We start from the raw sequence: 26,609 nt of genomic DNA, 5'->3' as shown, positions 1-26,609 counted from the left end.
ATGCTAAGAATGTGTGTCTAATGCTAAACAAATCCCTTTGTACATAAACCATGAGTACACGGAGTCTGTATTTTGCCAATGGATTCAGCAACCTACTATAATTAAGCTTTGAGAACACACAAATGGCAAACCCTTGATAAAAATGGTGACCTCCAAAGTCTCTTGGTGTAAGCTAGAGCTGCACTAGGATACTGCATCTTACTTTAAAACATGATGGACATTGGACACTGAGAAATGCATCAAATGCCATCAAAGTTATATAGATAACTTCTTGTCAAAAGTATTCAAAGTAATGTTCAGATTTTTCTCTTTTGATGTGAACAGGGGAGTTACTAGGGCAGAATATGCCCCATAACATGATAATAAACACCTGTTCATCCTGAGCAACCAGGTATCTTCCTCACTAAGAGGAAGACTCTTTGCCTCAGTGCTCTACAAAGCAAATTTACAGACCCTGTCTGCCAGGAAGTTCTCAAACTGGAAAGCAAACACCAGGGCATCCAAACCAAGTCAGGTAGAGCAAATAGAAAGCATCAACAAAAATAAATCGAGTGAGGGAGCAGAGGGTGTGTTGGAGATGTTTGCTTTGTTGAAGAAAATGAAGAAAATTCCAATTTGCAGTGTTTTGAATACAAGTAAGGAGAAAAATAAAAGAGGAAAAAGAATATCCAACTGTTTCATAAACACAGGAAAGAAGATGCTAAAATAAAACATTATAATTCATGATGGAGGTCGTTAAATATAGCAAGAATGTGGGCAAGATAAGGATCCTAGAAATAAAATTTAGGTAGAAGCAAGTTTCGTATTACCTACAGATCACTAGGATATTTGAGGTTCCTGAGTAGATGTACATTAAAATCTCTGTGTGCACTGAATACTGGAGTTTTCAAAGGCAAATGGAAGTCTTTGCAGTTAAAGACATATCTAGATAACATTAAAATATGATGAACTGATCACCAGATCCTGGTTCATAGTTGGATGTAAATTTAGTAAAATTCATTTTGTTGAAACTGTACAGTAGTACCACAGAATGTCAAGAGGAATCTTGGAAAAGAGGTTTTCTAGTCAGTACCTGCTTATTTTTAAGCAGTGTAAACCACTTGAGTGGTGTGTTGTTTGAAAATTATTTTTTTTTTAATCTTCTCAAGTAGAAAATTTTCTTTTTCTTTAGGTTTAAAAAAAAAATAAATAAAAGGAAGAGAACAAACTATTTCCTTTCATAAACGGTTTGATTTCTTATCAGCTATAGCCCTCCCAAGTTTTGCACTTCCCATCTTTGCACTGTTGAATTCAGCACAGGTGGGTTTTTCAGGTGTTAGACAACACTTTTGATGTTGCCTGTGCCCTGATTTTTTTTCTGGTGTGTGGTTGGTTTGCCAAGGTGCTGAAAACTTCTATTTGAACATCTTAAGTATGACAAACAAGGTCAAAATTATGATACAACCAGTGCAGGAATGAGGCAGTATCTGGTCTTGCTGCTTCCCTTCTGTGCTGGGTTTGTATTTAACTCAAAGTAAATTTGTCTTCTGAGAACAAAATTGATTTTTTTTAATTTTTTTTTTTTTTTTTGCGAACTGTTATTTTTATATTGCTTTTAAACACCAAGGAAATGTTGAGAAGACTTGTTATTGCCAAAAAAAAACTCACAAAGGATCAGATCCAAGGAATCAGAATTTAGAAACCTGAGCTTACAGTGGGATTTGAAGGACACAAGGGTGTCTACAATAGATGTCAGTCTTGTGGTGAGATTGTAGAAACTGAGGAGCAGAGAAGGAAACAAATAGGGGTCTGTTGTGACCACAGTTATGAAAGAGAGAGGAGGAAGGGACACCACAAGGAGGTGGATAATCCTGGGTAAGATTTCAAAGTTTTCAGAGCACACCCAAATCAAACCTCTGTGGTCCCTCACATTTTGCCTGTTACAAACCAGTGCAGCATTCCATCTGAGAAGTGTATGTTGAAAAATGTGTATTAAACTGGAATACTTTGTTAGAGTGTGTTCCTGAGTAATGAGCCAGCAGGGGTGAGGAATTACGCAGCCTAGGAAGTGATTGTGGTGGCATGGGAGACTGATGATGTGCAGTTCTCAGACCAGAAAAACTGGTGGATGAAATTAGAAGTGAAATTGCTGCTTTACTCCATCTCTGATCTGAGATGGCATTTCTGCAAAACAATAAACCCAAGATTTTTGGTACTAAGAACCTGAAATATGCTTCCCCTTGTCCCCCAAATCTCAAGTTAAATGTCAATATTTGTTCAGAGACACAATTTTTAAAATGTCCTGGAGTGAATCATGTGTCATCTTAGAGAAAGTCTTCCATCCAGACCAAAGTAGTTTTCCCCCCTTATACACAATATGGGTAATGAGACACAACTGAAAACAGGAAAACAGCTTTCAATGGGAAACATAGGAAATACTTGAAAAAATATTTACAAAACAGAAGAGGAGGCATCAGGCCCATTATCCTAGAATTAAAGTACTAGTTTCAGCAGTTTTCTGTTTATTTTCTAGTAATAACATTGGTTTCTGGTTTTCTTCTTGCTAGCTATATGTACCCCAAGCCTCAGTTAAAACAAGAAAACAGACTCTGATTTCTTTCTTCTGCTGACTGTGTAACAACTGTTCTCTTCTCAGCAGTTTAAAATGACATTAGTTAGAAAACATTAATGTAACATTAGTTAGAAAAATGACCCATATAAGATTGTGTGCACCATACCCTAGTGGAAAATATACCAGAATAAAGTTGAAAGGATTTCTTTCCAATGTTCTACTTGAAAAGAAGTTAGGAAGGAATAGTGGTCTTGTTATACAGATAATTTTCATTTATTTGGGTCTGCTGATGATCAAACACTTCAGGCTTTACCTCTGAGAAGAAAAAAAGTTGTATCAAAGTGATTTTCACCACCTTATTAGCAACAGACAAGCAAAAGACCTTGGTCTTAGGTTAAGAATTCCGTTTTGAAATAAAAGATTTCTGTATATAAATCCCATGGGTTTTTAATGAGATTTTTTTTTCTGTGCTTCTCCATAGCTCACTGGTTTAGCTACTACTACTCTTACTCTTGTTTTTCTTTAGAACTCAGCCTCCTAAAGAGAAGTGCATTTAAAATTCAGCATTAAATGAATAAAGGCCTGCTATACTAGAAATCTGTAGTGGTATCACACTTGTTTTTTTTTTCTCTTGGCCACATCTTCATTCTGAAATCCAATTGGGAAGCTGTTTTTCTGGATTTTGAAACTGTCCAATGCTCCCTGTAATACTACTTTGGGGTATCTCATTCTTGTCCTGCTTCTCTCTTGGTCTGATCTGCTCAATCCCATCCTATTGCTCATTCCCAGTGGTATTCCTGCCTCTTTTTCCATGCTGGAAACCTTCACACATGCACTGGGCACTTCTCTCTTTGTTTACTGACCTTTGATTGTTGCTTTTGCAAAGGTTTTGTTAATAGTGGTTATGAGGCATAGCTTTGGGTTTTTTTTTTAATAAAGAAGCAGCATAAGGCTTTTCTGTGCAATTAAGTTATTCAAAGTTTATGTTTTTGCAGGTAATTAAATGAGATTCTTGTATGTTTTTCTTACAGTGCTTTAGTTCAGCTGGATCTGCTTTACTCATGCCACACAGTATTTTCTAACATTTTGAATTAATTCCTTATTCTTATAGTTCAGTTGTAGCTTTTGAAAAATTTCCTGTGGTTTCTAAGATAAAAAGTTTACTTAGTGTACCCTCAGTGGAGGCAAAGAAGTAGAAATTAATAATCATTCATTGAAATATTTATTTTGTTATATTGTTCTCAAGTACACATTCTTGGAGAGTTGATGAAATATTTCCATAATCTGATGTTAAAAGACAGTTCAGAAAATGAGGCAACTGGAATTTACCTTTGGAAAAACCTCTCTCTGTCCATTGATGGGTGTGGAAATGTGCCTTCTTAAATACATAAATTAGATACCAGAAGCCAAGATATGGGAAAATCATTGCCCTTTGTTTTGAGCTCATGTAACGTGTGATATTAAACTTGATGAAATGTAGACGAGGATTCTCATAAGTGGCCTGAAGTAAATTTCAAAATTCCCACCTCTTTCTCTTCTCCAAAAGTTGAAGTAGTGTATAGTCTCCTTATGCTTTGAAATCTGCATTGCCTTTTAATTAGGGACAGTCCTGCATGACTCCAAACAATGAGCTTCTGTATTTTAATCTGAGAAGAACAAGTTCTGTGTCTCAGAGAACATATTGCCCCATTATATTTGCTGAAAGTTTATACTTAGCAAGGTTCTCTTTTATGTATCTTGGCGTACATTTTAGTCAGTTTTATTCCTGGAGAGCAACTCCCACATCCTTACAACTTCTATTATAAATCTAAGAAAATGTCAATATTTCATCTAAAGGACAAAGCTAAATGTAGAAGTTGAGTGGTGCTTTACACATACAGTGGTCATCCTATGAAGGATGCAAAAGCTTCCATGTTTGTGTTTCAACACATAGCCCAAGCATATCAAATAAGACTTGAAAAGGAGATTTGTACTCAAAGGATTGTCCTTTGGTCTTCCCAATAAAGTCAATTCCTGCTTTTTTCTGCTCATTTTGAATACACAAATGGCATCCTGAAAAGCCTTCTATAATGCATTTTTTCTGCATGCCAGTCAGATAATACATGAAGAGCTCTCCTTCATATCAGAGGTGGGACTGGAGGTGAAAACCAGACATGGTTGGAATTGCCCTTGTGTAGCTGCAGAATGGCATTTCAGAGCAAGTTGGCCTCATCAGAACCTGGGATCTCTATCTTACAGCATCTTTAGGCAGCATCTCTCTCTAGGAACACTGATTCTCTGGGTTTTTTTGAGAGAATGTTGTAATGCTTGTATAGAATTTCTAGTATTTCGCTACAGTTTAAAATAATGGATATCCTGAACTTATATGGATTCTTGGAAGTCAAATTCATTCACATTTTGGGACTTGAATTTTTAAATTATAATGTCATGCTCTGTGTGATGACTATCAAGCTGTGCAGAGCTTATATTTACAGGTACAGGTAGGGCGGTAGATAGAGCTTGTAGCTGTGCTAAGTTTTCATAAATCCTATAAAAATAATTAAAGCTGATCCGCTTTTTCATGCTAAACATGGTTCTGGGATTTCAGTATGTTGAGAAACGTTGGCTTCATAAGCAGACATGTGTTTCTAATTCAGCTATTTTAATTACAGGAAATTTAACGATAATGAATAGTAACAAAAAATATAATATAAAGGAAGAAAAGACAAAAGAGAACTTAATTTCCACCCCAAGAAAAGAAGCCTTTTGGTAATAAACTGGTGGCTTTACATTGGAAAATTCATTTGTTGTACTTAGAGCCTACATGCTAACTGTTAGCAGCAGTCATTTTATTTCTGCTTTCCTTTTCATTTTCTCTTTGGTTCCCTTTTTATGGCTACAAGCATCTATTTAATAATTGGGAAAACATGATGGCAAGGCGGGATTCTAAACAGGAAGGCAGCTGGTGCCTTAAGAGTTTGGTAATAGGATATCAGATTTTGTCACTGCTGTAAAATCAGTAATAAACTTAGGCAAGATTTTGGCCTTGCAGAACAAGAGTTTTGCCATTGATTTCAGTAGAGTCAAAATTTCATTGCTGGGGTGTGATAAGTAATAGCCTGAGTCAGAGCCTGTGGAAAAGCTGCCTCTTTGGCTTGCCTTGGCTGAAATGTTTGTGGTCTCTGTGTCTGTGTCATAGCAGGATCCAACCTCTGCCTCTTGTGCCTTTCCTAGCACAGTTTCTCATGATGGAACAGGCACAAAGGTATGTAGTCTTCTCTTGGGTTTGTTTGCTTTTGTTTTCCAAAAGTGGTGGAATAACATTTTGAAGGAGTTGCTGATGCTATGTCCTCTCTGCTTTAACTTTTAGTAAATAAGACTTCGGTACCCCAGTTTTGTAGGACGTCAAAGAATGAAATAACTGAGAAAGGAATCTTCAGCAATTGGCAGCAAATTGATCATAAGGATTCTAAAGTGCAGGATCCTAGGCCAGTTAAAATATCAAATGATCCAATTAAAAATAAAAGACATCTTCATGCTATTGTTGGGGAAGTGTGGAGGTCATTTGTTCATGGTGATTCATTTGGCCAACAGCAGCTGCAGCCTATATTAGACAGATTTAATTCAAAATTATCTTTGATATAGAGTATAATCAATTAACTGTGGTGATCCTCATGTCAAATGTTATAGCTGATGAATTAGCTTTACCTAAACCCATTGGTAATTTATTTATGAGCTGCATATCCTGGCAACATACATAGATTTAGGGCATTAAGAAAGAAGTGAACTTCTATCTGATGTAGCAGTTTTTGGTGGCCACTTTTTTGGAAATAAACTCAATCTAGTTTCAAAACTACAAACTTTCAAAAGACTTTGCAAATTCCTAGAGTCTGACAGTTGCATTCTAAATTTTTACACCTTTTTAAAAAACATCTATTGAATTAATTTTGAAATTGACTTCAAGTTCATTTTAACCTCATGTAATTCTACTTACAGTTTAAGAGATGTTTCTTCATAGTCCTTGTTTTGGACTGCAACAAAGGTATTGGAAACTTTAAAAATGGTAACATTTTGAAACTGATTTTGTTATCCAGAGTGTTGTTTGAAGAACAAATGCAAACCTAAAGGTCTTTGCTTTTCATACCTGAAATGCCTCAGGTTTTGAAGAAATCTCAGTACTTTCCTTTGAAACTTGCAAAAAAAAATCTGATATTTTTAAACCCTGAGGATCCAAACTGAATCTCATCCAGTCATTTCTAGTTTCTCTGTGCATACTTATGAGCAAAGATCAGGAGACCAAGATAATAAGAATTTATGCCATCTTTCTTTCTAAGTTAGAGCATCAATTTGTTTCCTTATTTTGTTGTTCTTGGTGTCATGCCCTCAACTGCATGCTAAAAATTAACTAGAAAGATGGGAAGGCATGTTTGCAAGCTAATGAACTTTAGCCATTTTAGTTTCTGATGTTTAAATACAGCACATTATGTGCATGATATGTGTACAAAACTAATGTGATACAGTACAGAAGATGGAGCCAGGCTCTTCTCAGTGGTATTCAGTGACAAGCTGATAAGCAATTCTATTTAAAGGCAATTTGCAAAAAATCACAGCTTTTTACCTGGGGGTGGTCAGCACTGAAGCAAGATGCTCAGAGAGACTGTGGAGTCTCCATCCTTGGGGATATTTGAAATCTGATGGACACAGCCCTGAGCAACGTGCTCTGACTGACCCTGCTCTGATCTGAGCTGGCCCAGGCAATCTCCAGAGGTGCTTTCCTGCCTCAGTTTGCTGTGTGAATCTGTAATATGGTCTTGGCTAATATAATAACTTTAAAAAATGTAGGAGATTGTGAGCTAATGGTCTTAAAGAAAAACAAATCAACCAGATTCTGAAATTGTATTAGTAGTACTTACCTAATATAAAACATATAGATAATATATATTTAGGGTAGTATTCAAAGCCAACCTTAAAACAGAACTTGGTAGCTCTGTTCCTGAATTAAAAATCAAAGTATTGTTTTATTGTCATCATAAACTAGAGGATTCCGAAGTGTAAAACCATAGAAGTTAAAAAAGCAGAAAAGTCATAATGTTAATACTGTGTTTAAAACCGTGTCCTAGAGGCAGATATTAACCAGCTGAAAAGCACATAAATTAGGATATTTTTAAAATGCTGAGTTGAACAAATCATTCATAAAATTGATGTATGTTGACTTTCCACTTTTTTTTTTCTTCCCTTCCATTAAAAGTGTGTTTTCCCCTTGAAGCTGCCCCAGGCTTTTAGGAGTTGTGCTCTGTCTTTGATTCTGGAAACTTTGGTGCATTTACATGGAGAGTTAAAAGATCTCAGTGGGCTCCAAGTGCCATATGATGATGTTGTTAACAGATTTATTTTCGTCCTGGGATGGCACTCAGGGCCTGAGCCCAGAGCCCCTCACTGTGTTAGGCACACTCAGCACAGAGCAGGAGACTTTCCTGCCCAAGGACCTTCTCCTCAAGCACACGGTCAGGGTGAACTCCCCAGCAGCTTCCATGCATGACATTGGTGTTCTCCACCTTCCCCCAGCTTTCTAAGGGGCACTTTGGGGTATACCTGTCCTTGGATTAATTACAGTTCCTTAGAGAAACTGGTCTTGAAGGTAAAAGCTACAGAGAAAAGAGGAAAATAAATTAAGGAATGGAGTTACGACACATTTGGAGCGTTGGAATGAGCAGGTGGAGGAGTGTGCCTGGTATCTAACACTTGGATAATGTATTTGCATGCCAAAAACTTTTTTAAATGATTAATTGTTATGTACTTGCAGTAGTTGATAATGCAAAAATTCAACACTGCTTTTTTTCTTTTTTTTTTTTTTTCTGAATTCACGGGCACTATATGCCAATAACTATGTGAGACATGGCTTCTAAAATGGTGCCCTTTCACTGCATCATTAGCTAATGTCCTCATCAGTAAACAAAGAAAAAATCCCAAATTTATAAACAGTTATTTTGCCTTTAAATTAGCATTGCATATTTAGTATGTGCTTGTTTACCTATTTTTTTCTTTTTTTTTTTTTTTTTTCAGTTGTAGTTTAAAGCAATAATCCAAAGCTTTGAATAGCATGCATGGACATGTTTTAATATATTCATGAGTGATCAAAATACAGTACAGAAATCACATATGCTGCTCTGTTGCAACTTTCAAGGTTCAATCCATCATTCTGGAACCCAGGGGGCTGAGATTTGACATCCTGCCTAGAAACCATACTTTAGATTGGCTGGAACTGTGCCATCTCATGTTCAGGTTAAAAGAGCAGCTGTAATTTGTCTGGGTAGCACTTTAACTATGCACAGCAAATTGTAAAACCCATTTTCAGTAATAAACTGGAAGATAAAATAGGTCCATTTGCTTCATTTCCTAATCCATACAAGATTTTCATCATTTTGATACAATACCACTTGGAGTTTGATCTTATAATGATGTAGATTTCTGTAACAATCTTTCTCAGATTAGTAGTTTTATGTAGCCTATATACACTATGTAGAAGATTTCTCTTTTGGCATTTAGTGGAAGCCTTTTTCTATTGTTCTTTGGAACTGAAAATATGAGAATAATTTCATAGTAGGAGTTAAGTTTATATGGGATTGCCATAATAAATAAACCTCAACTGTACTCTTTTTCAGTTGTAAATACTAGATGTGAAAATATTCTATCCTGTTCTCTTTTGTCCCCTTTTATGTCTTAGTATGGCTTGCTTGCAAGGGAGTAGCAAATGTTAGTATTCTCAGTAACACAGTGAGATGTCATATATACAAAATTATGGATTTTTCTTTATGGCTTTGGTTTGCAATTATTTTATATTTCAGCATTTAGTGTTTGCAAGTGTGACTTTGAGCAGCAAAAAGGGAAGGGAAGGGAAGGGAAGGGAAGGGAAGGGAAGGGAAGGGAAGGGAAGGGAAGGGAAGGGAAGGGAAGGGAAGGGAAGGGAAGGGAAGGGAAGGGAAGGGAAGGGAAGGGAAGGGAAGGGAAGGGAAGGGAAGGGAAGGGAAGGGAAGGGAAGGGAAGGGAGTTTTCTGTGTTATTTAGGACCCTAAGAGAACTCGTCCCAGGATAGACTTTCCTCAAGGGATTTGCCAATGAGCCCAGTTGTGGGCAGCCTGACCAGAGGCAGCCTCTCTCACCTGTGTATGGAGGCTGTGGGTTTTGTTTCAATTCCTTTTGGATGTTGCACAGTTTGAGATCCATCTCTTGATTTTGACAGAAGACTGCAGAGGTTTTGTGTGCCCATAGACTGTAAGAAACAGCTTTAAATACCATTCTACTTTGGTAAACTATTAATGGCTTGACCATCAAATAATTAGCAAGTCTCCTCTGAATCCTTGGTACAGCCTTCCTGTAGGTGTTGGATTGCTGGGTTTTCCTTTCCACTGAGCCATTTCTCCACCTGCATCTCCACTTGGATTTCTCTCTTTCAGCTCCACAGACCTCTTTCTTTTGGGGTATCTTTTCAAGTCTTGGAGTTTGCTAAACCAAAAGGAAAACCCCCTGTCACTCTTCCTAGCCCCTGTGCCCCACCTCTGAGCAGAGGAGTCCCATTCACAGACACATCTCTGGGTGCTGCCCATGCATCACTGCTGTACACCAGGGAAAACTCTTTCCCTTACCCTTCCCTCAGTACCACGGGGCTTTTTGACACGGTTGGCAAGACACTTGTCTCTGTTGCTTCATTGTTGTAGCTCAGCCTACCCTACTGAAAATGCATTCCTGCAAGATGTTTGCTCCCTTTAGCACTTTGAAAATGCCTCTGGATTAAGAATTTACGCAGCTACAGTGTACTTGTATTAGGCATATAATTTTCTGGGGTAGCCAAAATGAAATGTGTTTCTGTATATTGCATCTTCCCCTACCACAGTGCAGCAAGAGCAGGCTGCAGGGTAGCATTGTGTGTCTTGGTGGCCACACAAGCACTTGGTATTCACTGGAGACTTGGAGGTACGACAGCTGCATATAAATATGCATAGTTGGAGAGATTCGTGCTTGTGCCTCGCTCTAGGGCTGATTGGCTGTGCTGCTGCCCCTGCAAATCAGCGAGTGCTTCCCTCGTCTATCAGCTGCTCCCTTGCTTGGAAGCAGACAAAATGGTTAAAACACCAACAGCCCACAGAGGGCTCCTGAGTGAGGGAGACTTGTTTGCTACAGCACTCAAAACATTTCCCTGAATCTACAGTAGCTCTCAGTAGATGAATTTAGCACTCAGCAGATTAATTTAGCTCCCAGTGTGCTGGATTTAGAAAGAAAAACTAATATAGATGAATACATTCTGTTCAGCCAGCATATTTTGTTTTGCAACAATACACATGTCTTATTTGAACTGCAATCTGGTTGGAAAGCATTTTGCGAATGGTGCATTGGTCATAAAAATGAGTCATGCTTGCTCATTTTTTAAAAAGCTCTCATCTACTGAAGATTGAGGAAAAAGGTATTGAGCAATACACTGGAGAAATTATTGGAATTTCAGCCATCTCTGATGAGCTCTGGGCAGATTTTAAGGTAGACTTTCATATTATGTGGCAAAAAAAAAGTAGCAGCTTTCCCTTTATTACCTGCATACTTCAGTGTGTGATGTGCACCACCCTGCTCATGGTGGCTTGGCTCATCTGCCTTGTGGGCAGATTTCCTTGGAAGAAAACTGAGGGCTGGAAGCTGAAGATATGTCCAATGGCTGTTGGGAAGAGCTTGAGCAGGATAAAATCAATATACAAAATCCATTGTTTCATGACTTCATTTTAACCTTTAGCTTTCTTCCTTAACCTGGAACATGTCACAAAGAAAGTGGGACTAGATTGCTTATGTATGATAACAGGGAGGCTACTTGATTATGGTAACAGTAATGTTTACTATTTCAGGAGCTAGGAAATTGAATAAAAAGATAAAGATATCAACTAAAAATACATTAAAAAATAAAAAAACACAGCAGCTGATGAGATAATTTGAACAATTTAATTTGAACATAAAATGGTCAAGGAAATGAAAAGAAAAATGATGTGATATGACAAGCTGGATTCTGAAAATATTATCCTCAGTAAATGAGTATCTTATAGGAAAGAATATCTCCCAACACAGCTTCCAGAGCTTTTCTTGACAAAGTATTTCCACTACCAGCAGCAGAATGATAGTTATAAAACATTCTTTCAGTCTCTCAACATTTTTAAAAGGAAAAAAGCCCACATTAAAAAATAGGTTGAAGAGCAATAACTCCTTTCAATTGAGTTGGTGCTATACAGTGCAGATCTAATTTACTCGGGAGGTTCTCTACTGCTACCATGATGACTGTTTTATAGTAGTGATTCCCAATCCTATTTAATCAAAGGACTACTGAACCTTTTGGAGAACACAAACCAAAGACTTTCCTCTTAATGATAGTGCAGTAGTTTTCTTTTACCAATGGATAAAAATGAAGCAAAACTTTGGAAGCTCTTATGAGGTTTGTTTTCTCCACTTTTTTGTGTACTGCCTTGCATGTGCAGAGATATGCATATGTTTTCTTCTCTGTTTTTAAATCCTACGATATTTTTGGAGTTTATCTTGTGATATCTTACAGGCTAGCAGCAGCTTTTAGTCAGTATGTCGAGGAGTGCTGCAAGGAAGACCACAGAAGGCTGGAGGTCTGCTTCCTATGTTTGCCAGGAGCCTTGCCCACCAAACCACAAAGCGTTCTGTGCACAATTGCTCTTCCTTCTCGATGGTAAATTCTGCTTTCAGTAAGAGACTGTAAAGTGGAAATCTCTCAGGCATCATGTGGGGTTTTACCAGTTCTCCTGTGAGGAGGATAAGGCAAAGTGGTGCACATGCAGGACAGCAGTGACTCACCGTGCCTCCTGGCTCCTCTCTTCCAGGAGGAGTGGGAAAGTGTTAGGAGTAAATCCTACTAGCAGAGGAGTGAGCAACCACTAACCCACGTGGACATCACTGGGAGCTGCAGGAAGGGGCTGCAGAGGGATTGGCACCACACTGCCCTGGCAACCCCTTACCCCTGGCTTTGCCCCTGCAGCCCCCAACCCCAGTGAACAAAAGATGAAGATGCAGAAGGCAAGAATTGTTCTAAGGGGGGAGCAGCAATGTTTGGGTCACACTGGAAACAAGGAGAGGCTTCTGCTGACTGAGGTCCATCTTTTTCTTGGTGCTAGTTTTGAGTCACACAATCTTTCCTTTTCCTAGCTTCTGTTAAGGTGGTTTTGTAGATAAATAGGAATCATGGAAAGCAAATGGTAAGTCACAAAGATGCAACTATTCTTCTACAAGGACTTTGTGAGTGCTACAAGGCAAGAAAACATACTGTAGAGCATTAGCCTGTGCAAATGTATTGAGGAGGGATTAGTAGTTAGATTTACTTTCAGTAGTCTGAGATTTTTGCAAATGGACCCAGCTTCAGTGTCTTCTCTGCCGTGGAACAACACCAGAGCATCCTGCTGCTGCAAATCCTTACCTTCCACAACCCACTTCATTCATCTCCTCCTTTCAAGGCTTTTTTGTGTTCTTGGCAACAGCTACAGAGGAAATTAAAGGCTTTATTTCCAGACTACTTTTAAACATGGGGAGGCCAGTTTCTGAAAATCCAATTCTAAAAGTTTCACATTTTATTGTTTTCTGTGCTTCCCTGCCAAGATCTCCTTGCTGTGGGAAAATACTGCCATCTGTAAGATATATCAAACTAGATATATTTTAGTGTGTTGGTACTTGAGAACACCATAAGCTCACCCATGGCCTTGTTATGGTTTAAGATTGTGCCAGACTTCACGACATGCAGGGCCTTGTTTTAAATGTTTAGTTGAATGGGTTTTTTTTCTCGTTTAGTTCAGTGTGGCTCAGCTTAAAAGTTGCAGCTTGGGACACATCCATAAGTTGGGCCAATTTCATGTAGATCTATTATACATAAATGAGCATTATGGCTCTGATATGTACATGGAATCAAGGGATAACATATATTAGTAGAACTGACTTGTCTGTACATTATGAAAGTGTAATGTGTCTCCAGCCGTGCAGCAGTGATGCTCCTACAGATGCTCATAAAGAATATTTGCTGCTATAATATTTATAGAAATTAATGGATATCAAAACTTCCTGTTGATCATTACAGTAATATTTATACTTTTATATAAAAACAGTTTCATGATCAGATTAAATGAGTTAGGAACACAGTTATTTCTTCCCTGGAGCACAACTGGCCATTTCTTCCTATTTCTGTGATATAATTTTTAGCTGCTATTTTCTACATTCTTGATATTGCTTAGTAGGTTATAAATGATAAAATGAACTAGATAAGAGATGTTTCATCTGTGCACAAACTGTACTTTGTTATGGGAACAGGACCAAACAACCAATATAGATTAAGTGTTTAAAAAGACTACCCATTGTTAGGTATTATTTTCATTTTATCTTGAGAACTTAGAGAATAAACAATAGACTAAAGTTGACTAGCTCAATACATGGGATATGGAAAGTTTTTAGTATCAGTAAAGAAGATATCCTGTTTAATGAAGTTACTGCTATTTAGAAAGAATATTTTGTTTGTTTTGACGTTCATATAAGCTTGGATATAGAAGTTTTACAGTTTTAGTCGAAGGAAACAAATTTTGTCTAATGAGGAATAAAAACATTTTATCTCCTGAAGTCTTACTGGTTCACTGGAAATAATTTTTATTTATGATTTTGTCTGCATTAGGGACATGATTTACAAGCAGTGTTTGCCTTCATCACCTTTTCCTCTTCATTCTCCTGTCTCTTTCCCTCACTTCAGCAGACTTACCTGTCTGATAGAGATAATAATTTGTAATAACTCTGTATCTGAGGAGTTGTACTGGAAAAGTCATAACAGCTACCTCTGGCTGCTATCTCTGTGTAGGCAGTATTTCTTCATGATATAGTGGAGCTATCTCATTTAAACAGACTCAGGTGCAGGGAGAAAATCCCAGTCTTCAGTAAATAAAGTGGGTGTCACTGTCCTGAATGCAGCAATGTTTAGAGTTTTTATTTTTTTTGCTCCATATTTGATGAAAGCTTTGACAAAGGGTGTTGAACAGTATGGTGTGATGGGAAGTAATTTCCCAAGGAATTAAGAAGAAATAAGATGGTACTGAAAATAGCATGAATTTCACAGTTGCTTTGGAATTCTGTACACAAACCATACATAGCATGTTTCTTTATTCTTCCCTTTATTCTGGTTTGTTTGTTGTTGTTGTTTTGCTTTGTTTTTCTTTTCTTTTCTCTTTTCTTCTGCATATGTTAATAGCTATAGGAACATCAGTTTTTGTGTCAAAGCCTAAAAAATGCTGCACACAGCAAAATACTACTGGCTAACCAGTTTCTGTCTAAAAGTGTATAGGGGGAGGAAAAGACACTCTATTTTTTGCTTTCAGGCCAGCCAAGATAGCTCATCTATGCACAGAACATTCCAAGGGCAGTAGGAGAAAATCTACATACATAGGATTTGCTGAACCCTTATCACTCAGGAAGTGGGAGGAAGAGTCTTTAGATTGGCATTCTAGTCTGGGTTATCAGAGACTTAGTCATGGTTCCTGAGTTATCACAGATATCCCAATGTTAAGTAGCATAAGTAGTTTTCCTATGCCTCAGTTCCCCATCAGGCAAAAATAGGGATCTCTAACAGGGCAGTTGTGGGCATAAATACCTAAAGCTTGTTAAGTGCTTGGCTTATTCAGTAATGAAGCTTGTCTAAGTACCTCAAAGCACAGTTTAGGCTGGAATGTGTGCATGCTGTATCCATGCACCAGGGATCCATTAATATCTTGGAAGACAGAGGCCCAATGCACCTTAGAGGATGGAAATATAAGCAATGCACTGAACTGCTCTTCTGTAAGAACCGAGAGACACTTCTTGGTGGAAGGCAGTTCTTTGAGATGTGGCTGGACATGACCTAAGTAGAAAATTATTGAATCGCTTGGTCCAAGGAAATGCCAGGTAATGAGAGAAATCTCTTATGAAATTCTCCACTGAGAGAAGAGGAGGTGGAGGAGCAACAGAAGCGAGTACTTTGTAAGAGAGAATATTTGTGGAATAGATGCTTCTTTTTGGAAGTCAGGCATTCAGGACAAAAAAAATGGAAGAGAATCAGGCAACAGGATATAACAACACAAAGATTTTTCGTCTGGTAGACTGTATAACTCAAGATATAACTGGGGAGCAGGAAAAGGAGAGGATGAATATGTTGGAGAAGAGAGACTAACAGTATCAGCTACTGAAATATTAATGTCAATTTATTGTATTTAACTAGTGAAATGCTAATGTTGTGGATGAAGTTATGCATGGGAGGACATTGCAGGAGGATCAGAAATCAGAAGATTTATAGTTTGCAGCAAAGAAAAACATTTTGTGTGAGAAGATTATTGAAATACTTCTCTCCAGCTGAAAAACCTCTGCAGGGAATCTGTCTGCTGTGGCAGAGGGAAGAAGGGTGCTCTAGAGATAACAGAGCTCTTTCAAGGTTAAAGGCAGAGGTCACGGTGGTGCTGTAAATTCCACCAGCTCCAGTTGTCTGTGCTGGGCCCCAGGAGGAGACCTCGGGCTGGCTGGGAGAGGGAGCCAGGCTGTCCATGGGCAACGAATCCACAGCTCACTCCTCGGGCAGGACAGTGCAAAGTGCATCGCCAGTAAGTGTTGGGCCATGGAGGCAACAGGTTCCTGATGTAAAAATAGTTATGGGTGGGGGATGTGGCTGGCTTGCGTGGAAAAATACTGAGAGATGAGGCAGTCAACAAAAGGGAAAGCAGCGGGGATACAGAAGCTGTGCTGGGAAAGATGAGCTGGAATTTTTCCAAGAACAGGTATCAAAATTTTAAGATAGAGAATAATTTTTAGGATAAAGTGTAAGTACAGAGAGTAACTGACTGGATTTGCAAGGTGAAATTTTCAAGAATTATTTTTGAGAATGTCAGGATTAGAGGTTTTTTTCCTTGTCTTGTGATTTTCTTTGCTTTGCTAAGACCATTCAGTTTCATAGGAAAAAACCAAAAGTACAACGTGACATGTCATCCCATCTCACCTCCTGTATAACACTATATTCAGATAGATTTGCTAGCTGAGGTTTTTATTTGGTTTGTTTGAGGGGGTGAGCAGCAAACAGAATATAAATTTCTCCTGTTTAGTCATACTAGTGAAAAAATGAGCAATTTGGTGTTTAGTTGTCAGGTCTATATACTGTTCCTGTGTAAGCCTTGTTTAAGAAGGATTTAAGTAAATACAAATGAAGTATTGAAAGCATAAAACATCTGGAATATTTTAAAGATGCACTGAAGTATAATGTGATTATTTTCTATCAAGCTAATTATGCCTAATATGAATTTTAAAAAATTCCACTTTCCAGCCATTGTTATGTAACTTGTGGCTTTTCTGTTCTTTGAAATTGAACTTTCCATTCATGTGGTATATAAAAAATGTTACAAGACAAATTACAAAGCTCAACTGAAATAACTCCAAAAATCTTAACCAAGTTATTCTACTAGATAAATAACTAATATAGTGCTTACTGTTCTGCTTTTTTTTTTTTCCTTTTAATCAAAAAGAAACGTGAATGTAATAAGCCAGGACTGAGCGGGATGTGCTTTGGTTTTTGCTGGTGTATGGTTTAATGGAGTTGCTCTGCACCTATAGTGAGTTATGTGAGATCAGTTTGTGAGCTACTATTCCTGTGTAGTATTTTGTATTTACCAGTCTGGAACAGGATATTTTTGCCTCCTGGTAGCATTTGGGTGAGGGGTTTCTTCTCCATGAGGAGACACTTTGGACCCTGGAGAAGTTACAGAGAACAAGAGCAAAGCAGAAATCTGCTGTTTTCCTCCTGAAGGGAGATGAAGAGGGTGATTTCCAGGAGGGTTGCCTGGCTGTAGATCAGCTCTGGGTGCCCCACAAAGTATTTGTCACAGGGAGAGCTGCAAGGGATGCTGACTCAGTGGGAGCTGAGTCCTCCAAATGCAGTGGAGGCTTTATTCCTCTCTTTTTCTGCTAGAATGGGTTTACAGTGCAATTCAACCCCTAGAAAATATATTAAAATCAATACTGGTTTAAATATTTTAGGAGTAAAAAAGACCCAAAAGACTTTGCCCTTTCTTTTTGCAGCAGTGAGTGAAACTACCGCTAAGAAAATGAAAACAGTTATATAAGATTTGTGTTGATAAATTGGTCATTGCTTGGGTATTGTTGGAATCTGACTGCAATTAGCAAAGCCAATGTTTGGGTTTAGTTTTACCCTTAATTTATGAAATGAAGTGAGCCTTACAAAGTAGAATAGATCTCACTGGGGAAAGAAGAGTTAAGTTTTTACCCCCAAATCAGTCAAAATTTGCAAAAAACTTGAAGAAGTCTAATTCATTTAATAAAATGTTTGATTCGTTTTTCTGTATTATGCTTTTGAGACAACCATTCACAAAATTATTTTTTTTAATTTGAAAATCCATATAATGAAAATCCCTCTAAATATTTATTGTTTGTGGTTTTTATCACACAAATGCATTAGAAAGGAAGTTTGGTTCCTCTCATGCCTTAGCATTTACCTGAAGTATAAAAAAACCATGAACACCTCTTTTTTGGCCTACAAAATTATCCAGTCCAGGTTTATTAGTATCTGAGGTATTGGTAGGTGACTTCTTCATGAATTAAATATGACTTCTCAGTCTTTTCAGATTAACCCTGTTCAGCTGGAAACATGCATTGAAAAGGAATATTTTAAAAACATTTAAATTCAACAACTGTCAGCATTTTTCATGTAATTTAGAGGATTTTGTTGGCTATTTTTGCATGCACTTATTACCATCTCCAGTATTATTAGCCTTTTCCTCCTGAAATGTATAAGTTTCTTGAGTAGAGCTACCAGTGTCCTAGGAGCACTTGTTAGGTTCAACTGGTTGTGTTCTAGGGAAGCATCACGGATAAAAACCGGGAAAATAAACGTCATGACCCCAAGAGTGATGTGCTGTGGTATATCTGAACCCACCTTGAGAACAGGGACCTGATTCCAAGCTGGAAAGCTGTGGGTAGCTGACACAGGGGTTAAAACAGTTGCATGCTGAAAGGCAGGAATTTGCAGCTCTCAAAGTTCACTGGACATATTTGTTATTGTGTTTGTAAGCAGCCAAGTGTGTTGCTGGTGTAAGAAGGTGTATGAAGCCCATTGCAGTATTAAACAAGAAAAAAAGGCCATTAAAACACTGTGCACTGAAATCTGTGCTGTCATAAAATGTCTTGATGCTACCACAAAGGTGTTCAACTGAGATGCTTCCTGTTTCCACAACTTTTTTAAGTAAGCAGATAAACTGAAACATTTCTTTTATTCATGGTTAGGTGGAGGATGTCCAAACCCATTTTTTATAGGAAGACTTGAGTCTGCAATAATAGAATAAGGTTGATTTTAATACTTTTTAAAATACTTACTTTAATTATCTAGTGTGCATTTCTGTGGGCCCTCTGTTCTTATTTCTTTCCCCTTTTTCATATAAATGAGTGTGGAATAGGATGGAAGAAGTTCAGGCATTATAATGTGCATTCCAGGATTGTTTCTGCTGAGCTGATTTTAATGTCTACAGGACTAGGGTCAGAAAAGCAAGTTTAATTATGTACAAACATCCAAGAGCTATAGACAAGAACTCCAGCTACTGATAAAAGTAACCCCAACACTGATGAGTGTTGCAAAATAAAGATCCCCCAGAAATCCAGTTAATGGCATCTTTGTTCCTAACCCGTGACTTTGTAGAAGTCCTGATACTTCAGGTTTAAAAATTAACAATGTGGACCTGAAGTGAAAATAATACTTTGAAAGTGGGGATGAAACAAACTCTTCCCTTTTAATCTTTCCCCAATGATTTGCAGGCAAACACCACCCCAGGCAACTTCCGAACTTCCATAATTGCATTGAATTCCTTGTTAATTGGGCTTTTCTCCTGCTTTTGCGTTCATTCTTGAGTGATGCCTGCGTTATAATGATTTGCGTGCCGACAGTAAATGTAGAGATTTAATAGGATGAAGGCTGTGGCTCCATATAAAGATATTTAGCACTTAACTCCCATTGAAATCAATACCTTTCCAAATCTTGTTATGACTTAAAATTAATATGCATAAAATAGGATTATTATCAAATGTTTGAGGGATAAAAAGAGAGTAAAAACACTATTCTCCCTCTAAAGGGATTGTAAAAATTGTATCTTTAGAATTGCATGATAATTGTGCCTGTAACTTGATGCTTTTTACATCATATGTGCTCAATTTGAAAATAAGAATTTGGTGACTGCATCTTGAAATTAGAAGGGAAACTTGCTTCATTTCTTGCTTGGACCTTATCACAAGTTAAAAAACCCTGTCTTTCATCAAATTCTTTATGACCTGTTCCTCCAGAGCAAGTGGGGATAACAGTTAGTTTGTGATTCACTAGAAGGTAAAGAATTAAAATTATTTTCTCTGAGTAATGCAGAGAAAAGTTGACTAAAGAGGAGTGAGCATTATCATTTGCTCTGAAAGAGTCTGTGACACAATTAATGAAGGAAGTGGAGCTGCTGCTCCTTTCTCCCATAGCAGAGTCATAGGTTCGGGGATTTTGGCTGGTTCAGGAGTGCTGGCAGCAAAGTCAGCATCAGCAGGGATGAGTGACCATGATACATCTGAGACCTGGCCAAATCTGCAAATTGCATCCCACCTCTCATGAGTGCATTTACTCTTGTGAGTTTTCATGCACGTCATGTTGTTATTGAAAGGAACAGCAAAAGTACCCAGAAGTCTAACAAGAAAAGATAGTTTACTCTCTAATGCTAAACAAATGGAATGATAGGAGCATCCATGATTGGTTCTGGAATCTCTAACCATGACTGATTGGGGTTGGTGGGACAAAACTGGTGACCTAACAACAGGAAAAAAGGGAGATGAACAGTCATTGACTAAGCTGTTGTCTTTTAGTGTACATAGTGATAGTCCTTCTCATGCAAATATGGCTTTCTTGAACAGAACAGATTCTGGTTATGTCTCTGGTTTTGGATTCGGGGCTTTTTGTTGTTTTTTTTTCATAGTAATACTCATTCCCATGTAAGACCTCAGAATAAAGGATTATGTACAGCAAATATTACAAAAGCACACTCACCAATTTATTTTATCCTTTATCCCATCATCAGTCATCTTTTCCCTGTTTTTGCATTTGCTCAAACTCTCTTGCTGTTAAACTGTTTCCCTTCTATTAGATCTGAGCAGAAAAACTCTTTTATCTGCAGTTACATGCACAGTCCAGTGGTGCAAACACACTAACAGGAATTACATGATAAGTCTGAAATGAGATAAATGTTCTCAAAAGTCACAAACAGGCAGATGGCTGAGGAAATGGTGAGGACGTGACCCTTTCAGTTCAAAGTTGTTTGACTTAAATCACAGTTTCTGAATTAAGATAAACTGGCCTGACTACATCAGAAAGATGCTAATGTAACAAGAGAAACTTTTATTTTAAGCAAGATATTCTCAAAGGTTTGCTGAATACTGGGATTTGAGAGGGTTTGCATGTTTTCTGTACCTTTTCTTGTTGCTGTTTACTGGTCCATTCCAAAATTCTCATCATCATGGTCAGTGGTTTCTCTTTTAGTGAAAAATGTAAGGCATGTTGGCCAATGCATCTGCATGGAATGATGTTCCATATGCCAGAAACTGCTGTCTCAGATGACTGGCAGAGAGGTGAAAGATCTGTCTTTCTGTGTCACCATAATCCTTTTCAAGAGACTTTTGTTGACATTGTTTTTGACACTTCTAATTATAAGACTCAGTTTCCAGAGTCCAGGATTGAAATTGTGTTTCTTTCTTTCTTTGGGGTCAATAAATGCCTGGTGAAACACTTCCAAAAAACCCTTCTGTCACACCAGTATGAAGAAAGGATGGAATGTGCTGTCATTTATTCCCTGACCTTGAGGAGGATCATCTGCATCTTCCAGCACTGGAGCTGGTGATAGTGCTTGGCAGATATCTTTCTTCCTAACAGAATTTCTGAAGATTATATCCAATCCAAACACACTTCTTAGATATTTACTTATCAAGAAAACTATTTGCAATGTGCTTGGTGTTTGTTTGCAACTGAAACTTTTGAGCAGGGCCTTGAATATATAAGGTCTGGTATAATGCTTAGTCCTCTGAAAAAAATGAACCCATGTGACCCAAATTAAGAATTCAGTCGTCAGCCTGATCTCTTGGCACTGAGGAACTCATCTGGGACAATGTTATTCCTGCAAAGGAATTTGCTGAACTTGAGTTGTGCAGTGTTTGCAACACAGTCAAAGCATTCATCATTAGAGCATATAGACCATAGCAAAATATCACCTTTTTGCTATGAGGATTAGAAGACTACTTGTTTAATGTCTCTCCAGATCACAGGCCAGTCAATGAAATTTCACAAAATATCAGTGTTTGAACTTCTTGAATATCTCCTTGTACATGGACGAGTTCCCATGGAAATACTGTGTGACTAAGTAATAAACAATTGTAGCATATTCTGTACTCATTGAAGAAATAAAAGTTGCTCAGGAAGGCTAAAAACTTGGCATTTTTTGATGTTAAGATTCATCACATAGCAGTCTTAATAATGTTCTTTTGACATTATATTTATTTGAAATCCTATAGAAATTAAAGTAGCTGTATATTTCAGTGCTGTGAAGAACATTTAATGAAAAAGACATTCCTTTTATATTTCACCATCTGAACATCTGAATATCCTTTATAATGATAGTTATACATTTCAGTTTGAATTAAAATGCACAAAAGTTGGTACCACCTATGTAACAGATGCCCTTAAACCTTTCTTTGAATAGCGTGGTTGGGTATGACTGTTGGGTTTAGTTCTGTTTATAAATGTAATCCTGCCACACAGTCAGCAATCTTCTGAACAAACATGGACCTGCTAGATTTTAAGAAGCTTTTCGTTTAGAATGATTTTCTGCTTGCAGTTTCTATATTACAGTAGCCACTCATTACTCAATTTTTCATCAAAAATATGGATATAAATAAATTTTAATGAAGCTTTTTTTTCCTCTTTGCAGGTTTCTTTTGCAACGTGTTCTGCTCCAGCCAGTGAATTTTGTTTAACTGACCAGGTAGGCAAATATGCATAGTCATATTTTTTTTCAGAAAAATGTTTTCCAGACATTTGACAGCTAATTCTGAGAGATTGGTATTCTGAATTGTCAAATACAATTTGCAAAATCTATATAAATATGTTCAAAAAGCTTTTCTTAGTTTTTAACTAGCAAAACCAAAACAGTTAAAATTTTAAGAGTTCTATCATTTTCAGTAAGAAAATTTACCATATTTTCCAGATGTTTGAACTTTTATTGTTTCTCTCCCTTCTCTTTTCTCCTTGTTTCCTCACATTTTACATTTATATTTATGGGCTTTTTTGTTTTTATCAAAGTCTTACAAGTGGAGCTTTGTTTTTGCTATCGATTTCCCTCTACCTACCAGTATTTCAGCATTGAAAACAAAACCATTTGCTGAGAATTCCAGGGATGGTATTTTAACACCGTGGGTAAGGCAAAGCAATGCTCTACTGGCTTTTGGGAAGTAGAGATGGCCTTGGAAATTTATAACACCATTTCTGAAATTAACAAAATACAATTCAGAAATTAATGAAATTGCAGGTAATGATCTGGTTTGATTGGTACCAAAAAAATTAAGGTAAAGCACCAAATTACACTCTTGCTGTGCCTAGGTTTGTAGGCTGGATTCTGTGTTTTACCTGTGGAATTTCAGTTTGGCTGGCTGTTGTTGTAGGTAGTTTGCAGAAAACACCTTTTTTGTCTACTTTTTATCATTATGAGGGAGTTGGGCAATACCATTTATATGCAACACAGCTTTAATGTTGCCTACGCACATTTGATAATTTTTATGCTTTTTTTCTTTAATAGAATAATGCAGACAAAATGAATAAAGTTGCTATTTTGAATGGAATATTATATTCACAGTATATAGATGTGGTTTGCCTTAGATTAAAAGTTTTTGTGCTTTTTGATAGGCTTATCTTAGCCCTGGCTAGAATAACCAGATACAGCCAAAATAGTAAATAAGATTGTGGCATTCCTTTGCAAGTCTTTTTCTTATTTTATGTTAAAGTAGACCATAGCTCTAGCTTTTTATCATTGCTGTTAATCTCACCTTTAATTTAGAATAACTGTTCTTTGATCATCTTCTCTTCATTCTAACTTCTTGATGTTGGGTTTTTCTGTGGTGCAGCCAACATTTAAAAAGCTTTCTCTGCCTCGGTTCACCAAGGAGAAATTTAATCCCTTTGAATCTTCTCCTGAATTTTTTTTAGGCAAATTGCTCCCAATACCTTTTATGTCCTTTAAAAAAATGGATATCTGCTTCAGCTAGTGCTGCTTTTAGGGTACCTAGTGTGATATTTCTGGGTTTTGTTTGAAAATTAGTCTGCAATCACTCTTGCAAGGAAGGAGAAAATCTTGGTTTAAAAATACCTAGTGATTTCAGATGTTAGTCATAAGAACTTTTGAAAAGAATTTCATATTAAAAGTTTGGACAACTGATCGATGAAAAAAAAAAAACCAAAAACCCAAAAATTTTGAAAATTTTGCCCCCAACATCTACGCTCTCTTTTTCTAGATCTTTGTCTTATCCAAATTAGTAGTTTCTCCAAGACATAATTATCAAAAATAAATCAATCCATTAATGTAACTGTAACAGCTCCAGCAAAAAGATGGCTGATCTTCTTCTTACATCAAGGTGTCTTCTGCAGAATTTGTCATGATGTTTGCCTTACAGATATAAATTGCAATGAAATTGCAATTTTTTTATTAATTTGGAATAATAATTGGTAATTTGGAATAGTAATTCATCAATATGACATATCCAAGAAAACAAATCATTATAGCTCAAATAGCTAATTTAATTTTTTTTAACAGTCTCTATTTCTTTAAATATCATTAATCGTTTTTCTAGAAAATCAGTGTAATTTAGAAAGATTTCCCCAAATATCTCTTTGACATGACAATTTTAAAAAATTATTTTAATTAAAAGAGTGAAATAAAATTCATCATCAAAACTCTATTTTTTGTGAATAAATTATTTTCTCCCACCTCATTCCTTCACCTTCCATACTCTCTTTCTTTGGCCACCACTCTTAAAGATTATTTGGTCTATGTTTCTGGATAAAATATGTCTGGCAGAAAGTGACTTTTTTATTCAAGAAAACAAGTCTAAAGGCAGAGATTAGATCTCCCCAAAAAAGTTTCATACAAACTGGACAAGCTCAAGTAGTGGCCCAAGATTATCTTTTAGATTGGGATATCCTATAATTCTGAGTCTCTGAACTGTTTGCTCTCCTTACTGAATTCATTTATGGCCTCCTTTGCCCTTAATGTTCATGCTGCTAGGCTTTATATATAAAGTATATATTTTATATATATAAGTATAAAAAATGAGCAACAACAGATACTTCTGCTCCGTGAGCATAATATATCTTTGCATGTATTCCGTACATTTCCATGAATTAATTCTGTCCTGGCTAATGAACTGCTCTGTGATGAGGTAACAGGCTTGGCTAAATACTGCTGATGGTCAGCAGCTCAACGTGGAGGGCAGTGCTGGCTTTTAACACTGGTATTGAAATGCAAGCTGATTTTGGCACTCTTCAAATCTCTTTGCCAACTTAACATGTGAATCAAAGTAGTCTAAAGATTGTTCATGTTTCTCATGAGTCCCCTATTCTGTGATATTTGTGGGGTATGATGCTGTGACCCTGCATGAATGCCTGGTGACTGAGATATGGGGTTGCTGTTGAAATACTGTGCAAGAACACAATTTTCCATAGATATTTTATCAGCAACAATTTTTACAAGAATTAACACTCTGACAAAGAGCTGTATTTTAAAGTTTGTGAGGCTACTGAGATTCTCAGAGGCTTCAAAAGCCTTCTAAAAGTATGGTTGCGTTGTACTTACACAATTTCTATGCAGTACACAAATTGAGAACCAGGAATTATCTATAACACAGAAAATGCAAGAGGAAAAGGCTTATTTTTAAATTGTTTAATTTTAAATCTTTTGAGCAACTGGTGGCGCCTTATATTTTCATTTCAAGGAGTAAATTTGGATTCTGTATGAAATAATAAAAGCTCTAAATAACTATTTTGAGCCAAAAAATATCTTAGAAGTATATTTCAAAAGAGCTCTGGTAAATGGCATGGCAATTCTTTCAGAAGTTTTTGTATTCCAGCAGTGACTTTTTGAAATACCCAGAGGTTTTAGCAAGTTAGGACTATTGTAGCACATCAAATTACTGGCAGATACAGAACAAACTATAAGGAACAGGCATTGTGAGAGAAAATTGGATTCACGGTTTTCATAAACAGAATCTGGTTGCCAGTGCTACTCTTGAACAAAACCACAGGATTCACCTAATTATTCTCCACTCAGGTCTCAGATACATAAGGAGATCTATCCACAAACTATAAACCAGAAGGCACACAAGTTGGAATGAAATAAACCAGTATTTCTCTATTAATTGTATTTCACTTAAACCTCCTTGCAAATACCTGGTCCTGGCTCTCTCAGAAACCCAGTTCTGGACTTAGCCCCATGTTTCATCTCATGTGGTGGTTTCTATATTGTAATTATTATGAAGTCTTGTATGGCATCAAACTGTGTGTTTGTTTCTGTTCACAGGGATGAGTTTGATACAGAGTCAGTACAGATGAAATCATTTCAGTTTGACCCTGAAAAATTAACAACCATAAGAAAAAACAGGAGTAGTTTCTTCATTAAGTCTAGGGTTTTGCATACATTTGTACTCAAAATTCCACAAATATCTGGGTGAGTGCAAAAAGTCCATTAAAAGGCAGCATTTTTGATTTTAAAAATGCCATTTACATTCATGTGCTAAACATTTTGGCTATTGAAAATAACTTAATACTGAGAAATTGTTCATAATGACCATCAGGAAATAATTGCTCTTCTGGGCCCTTTGTTTTAATCAGTGACAAGAACACATGCATTTTTGAGAGAGACTTAAATTTGTTAGAAAGGCTGTTTTTTTCAGCTTGGGTGCACAAGAATATGAACTT

General features: G+C 37.0%; 1 protein-coding gene across 29 annotated transcripts in view; it reads left to right on the top strand.

The window, feature by feature from the left end:
- The window catches only part of LOC148224620 (uncharacterized), a 319,037-nt gene that overhangs the window by 233,318 nt on the left and 59,110 nt on the right, over positions 1–26,609 (top strand). For 25 of the 29 annotated variants that reach the window (XR_015800147.1, XR_015800092.1, XR_015800164.1 and 22 more), the window contains one exon: positions 22,576–22,629. Coding sequence is in view for 1 of the 29 variants with exons in the window: in XM_088157780.1 (XP_088013906.1) it covers positions 22,576–22,610 (35 nt within the window). In the remaining 28 variants the exon portion in view is untranslated. Of the gene's footprint in view, positions 1–12,110; positions 12,255–22,575; positions 22,630–26,609 lie in introns of all 29 variants that reach the window. The other 4 variants (XR_015800097.1, XR_015800117.1, XR_015800123.1 and 1 more) reach the window with 1 other exon arrangement.

Source organism: Sturnus vulgaris, chromosome 2, assembly GCF_052056855.1.
Source record: "Sturnus vulgaris isolate bStuVul1 chromosome 2, bStuVul1.hap1, whole genome shotgun sequence".
Taxonomy (NCBI): Eukaryota; Metazoa; Chordata; class Aves; order Passeriformes; family Sturnidae; genus Sturnus; species Sturnus vulgaris.
Note: the sequence above shows the minus strand (reverse complement) of the source record. Positions and strands in the feature narration are given on the sequence as shown.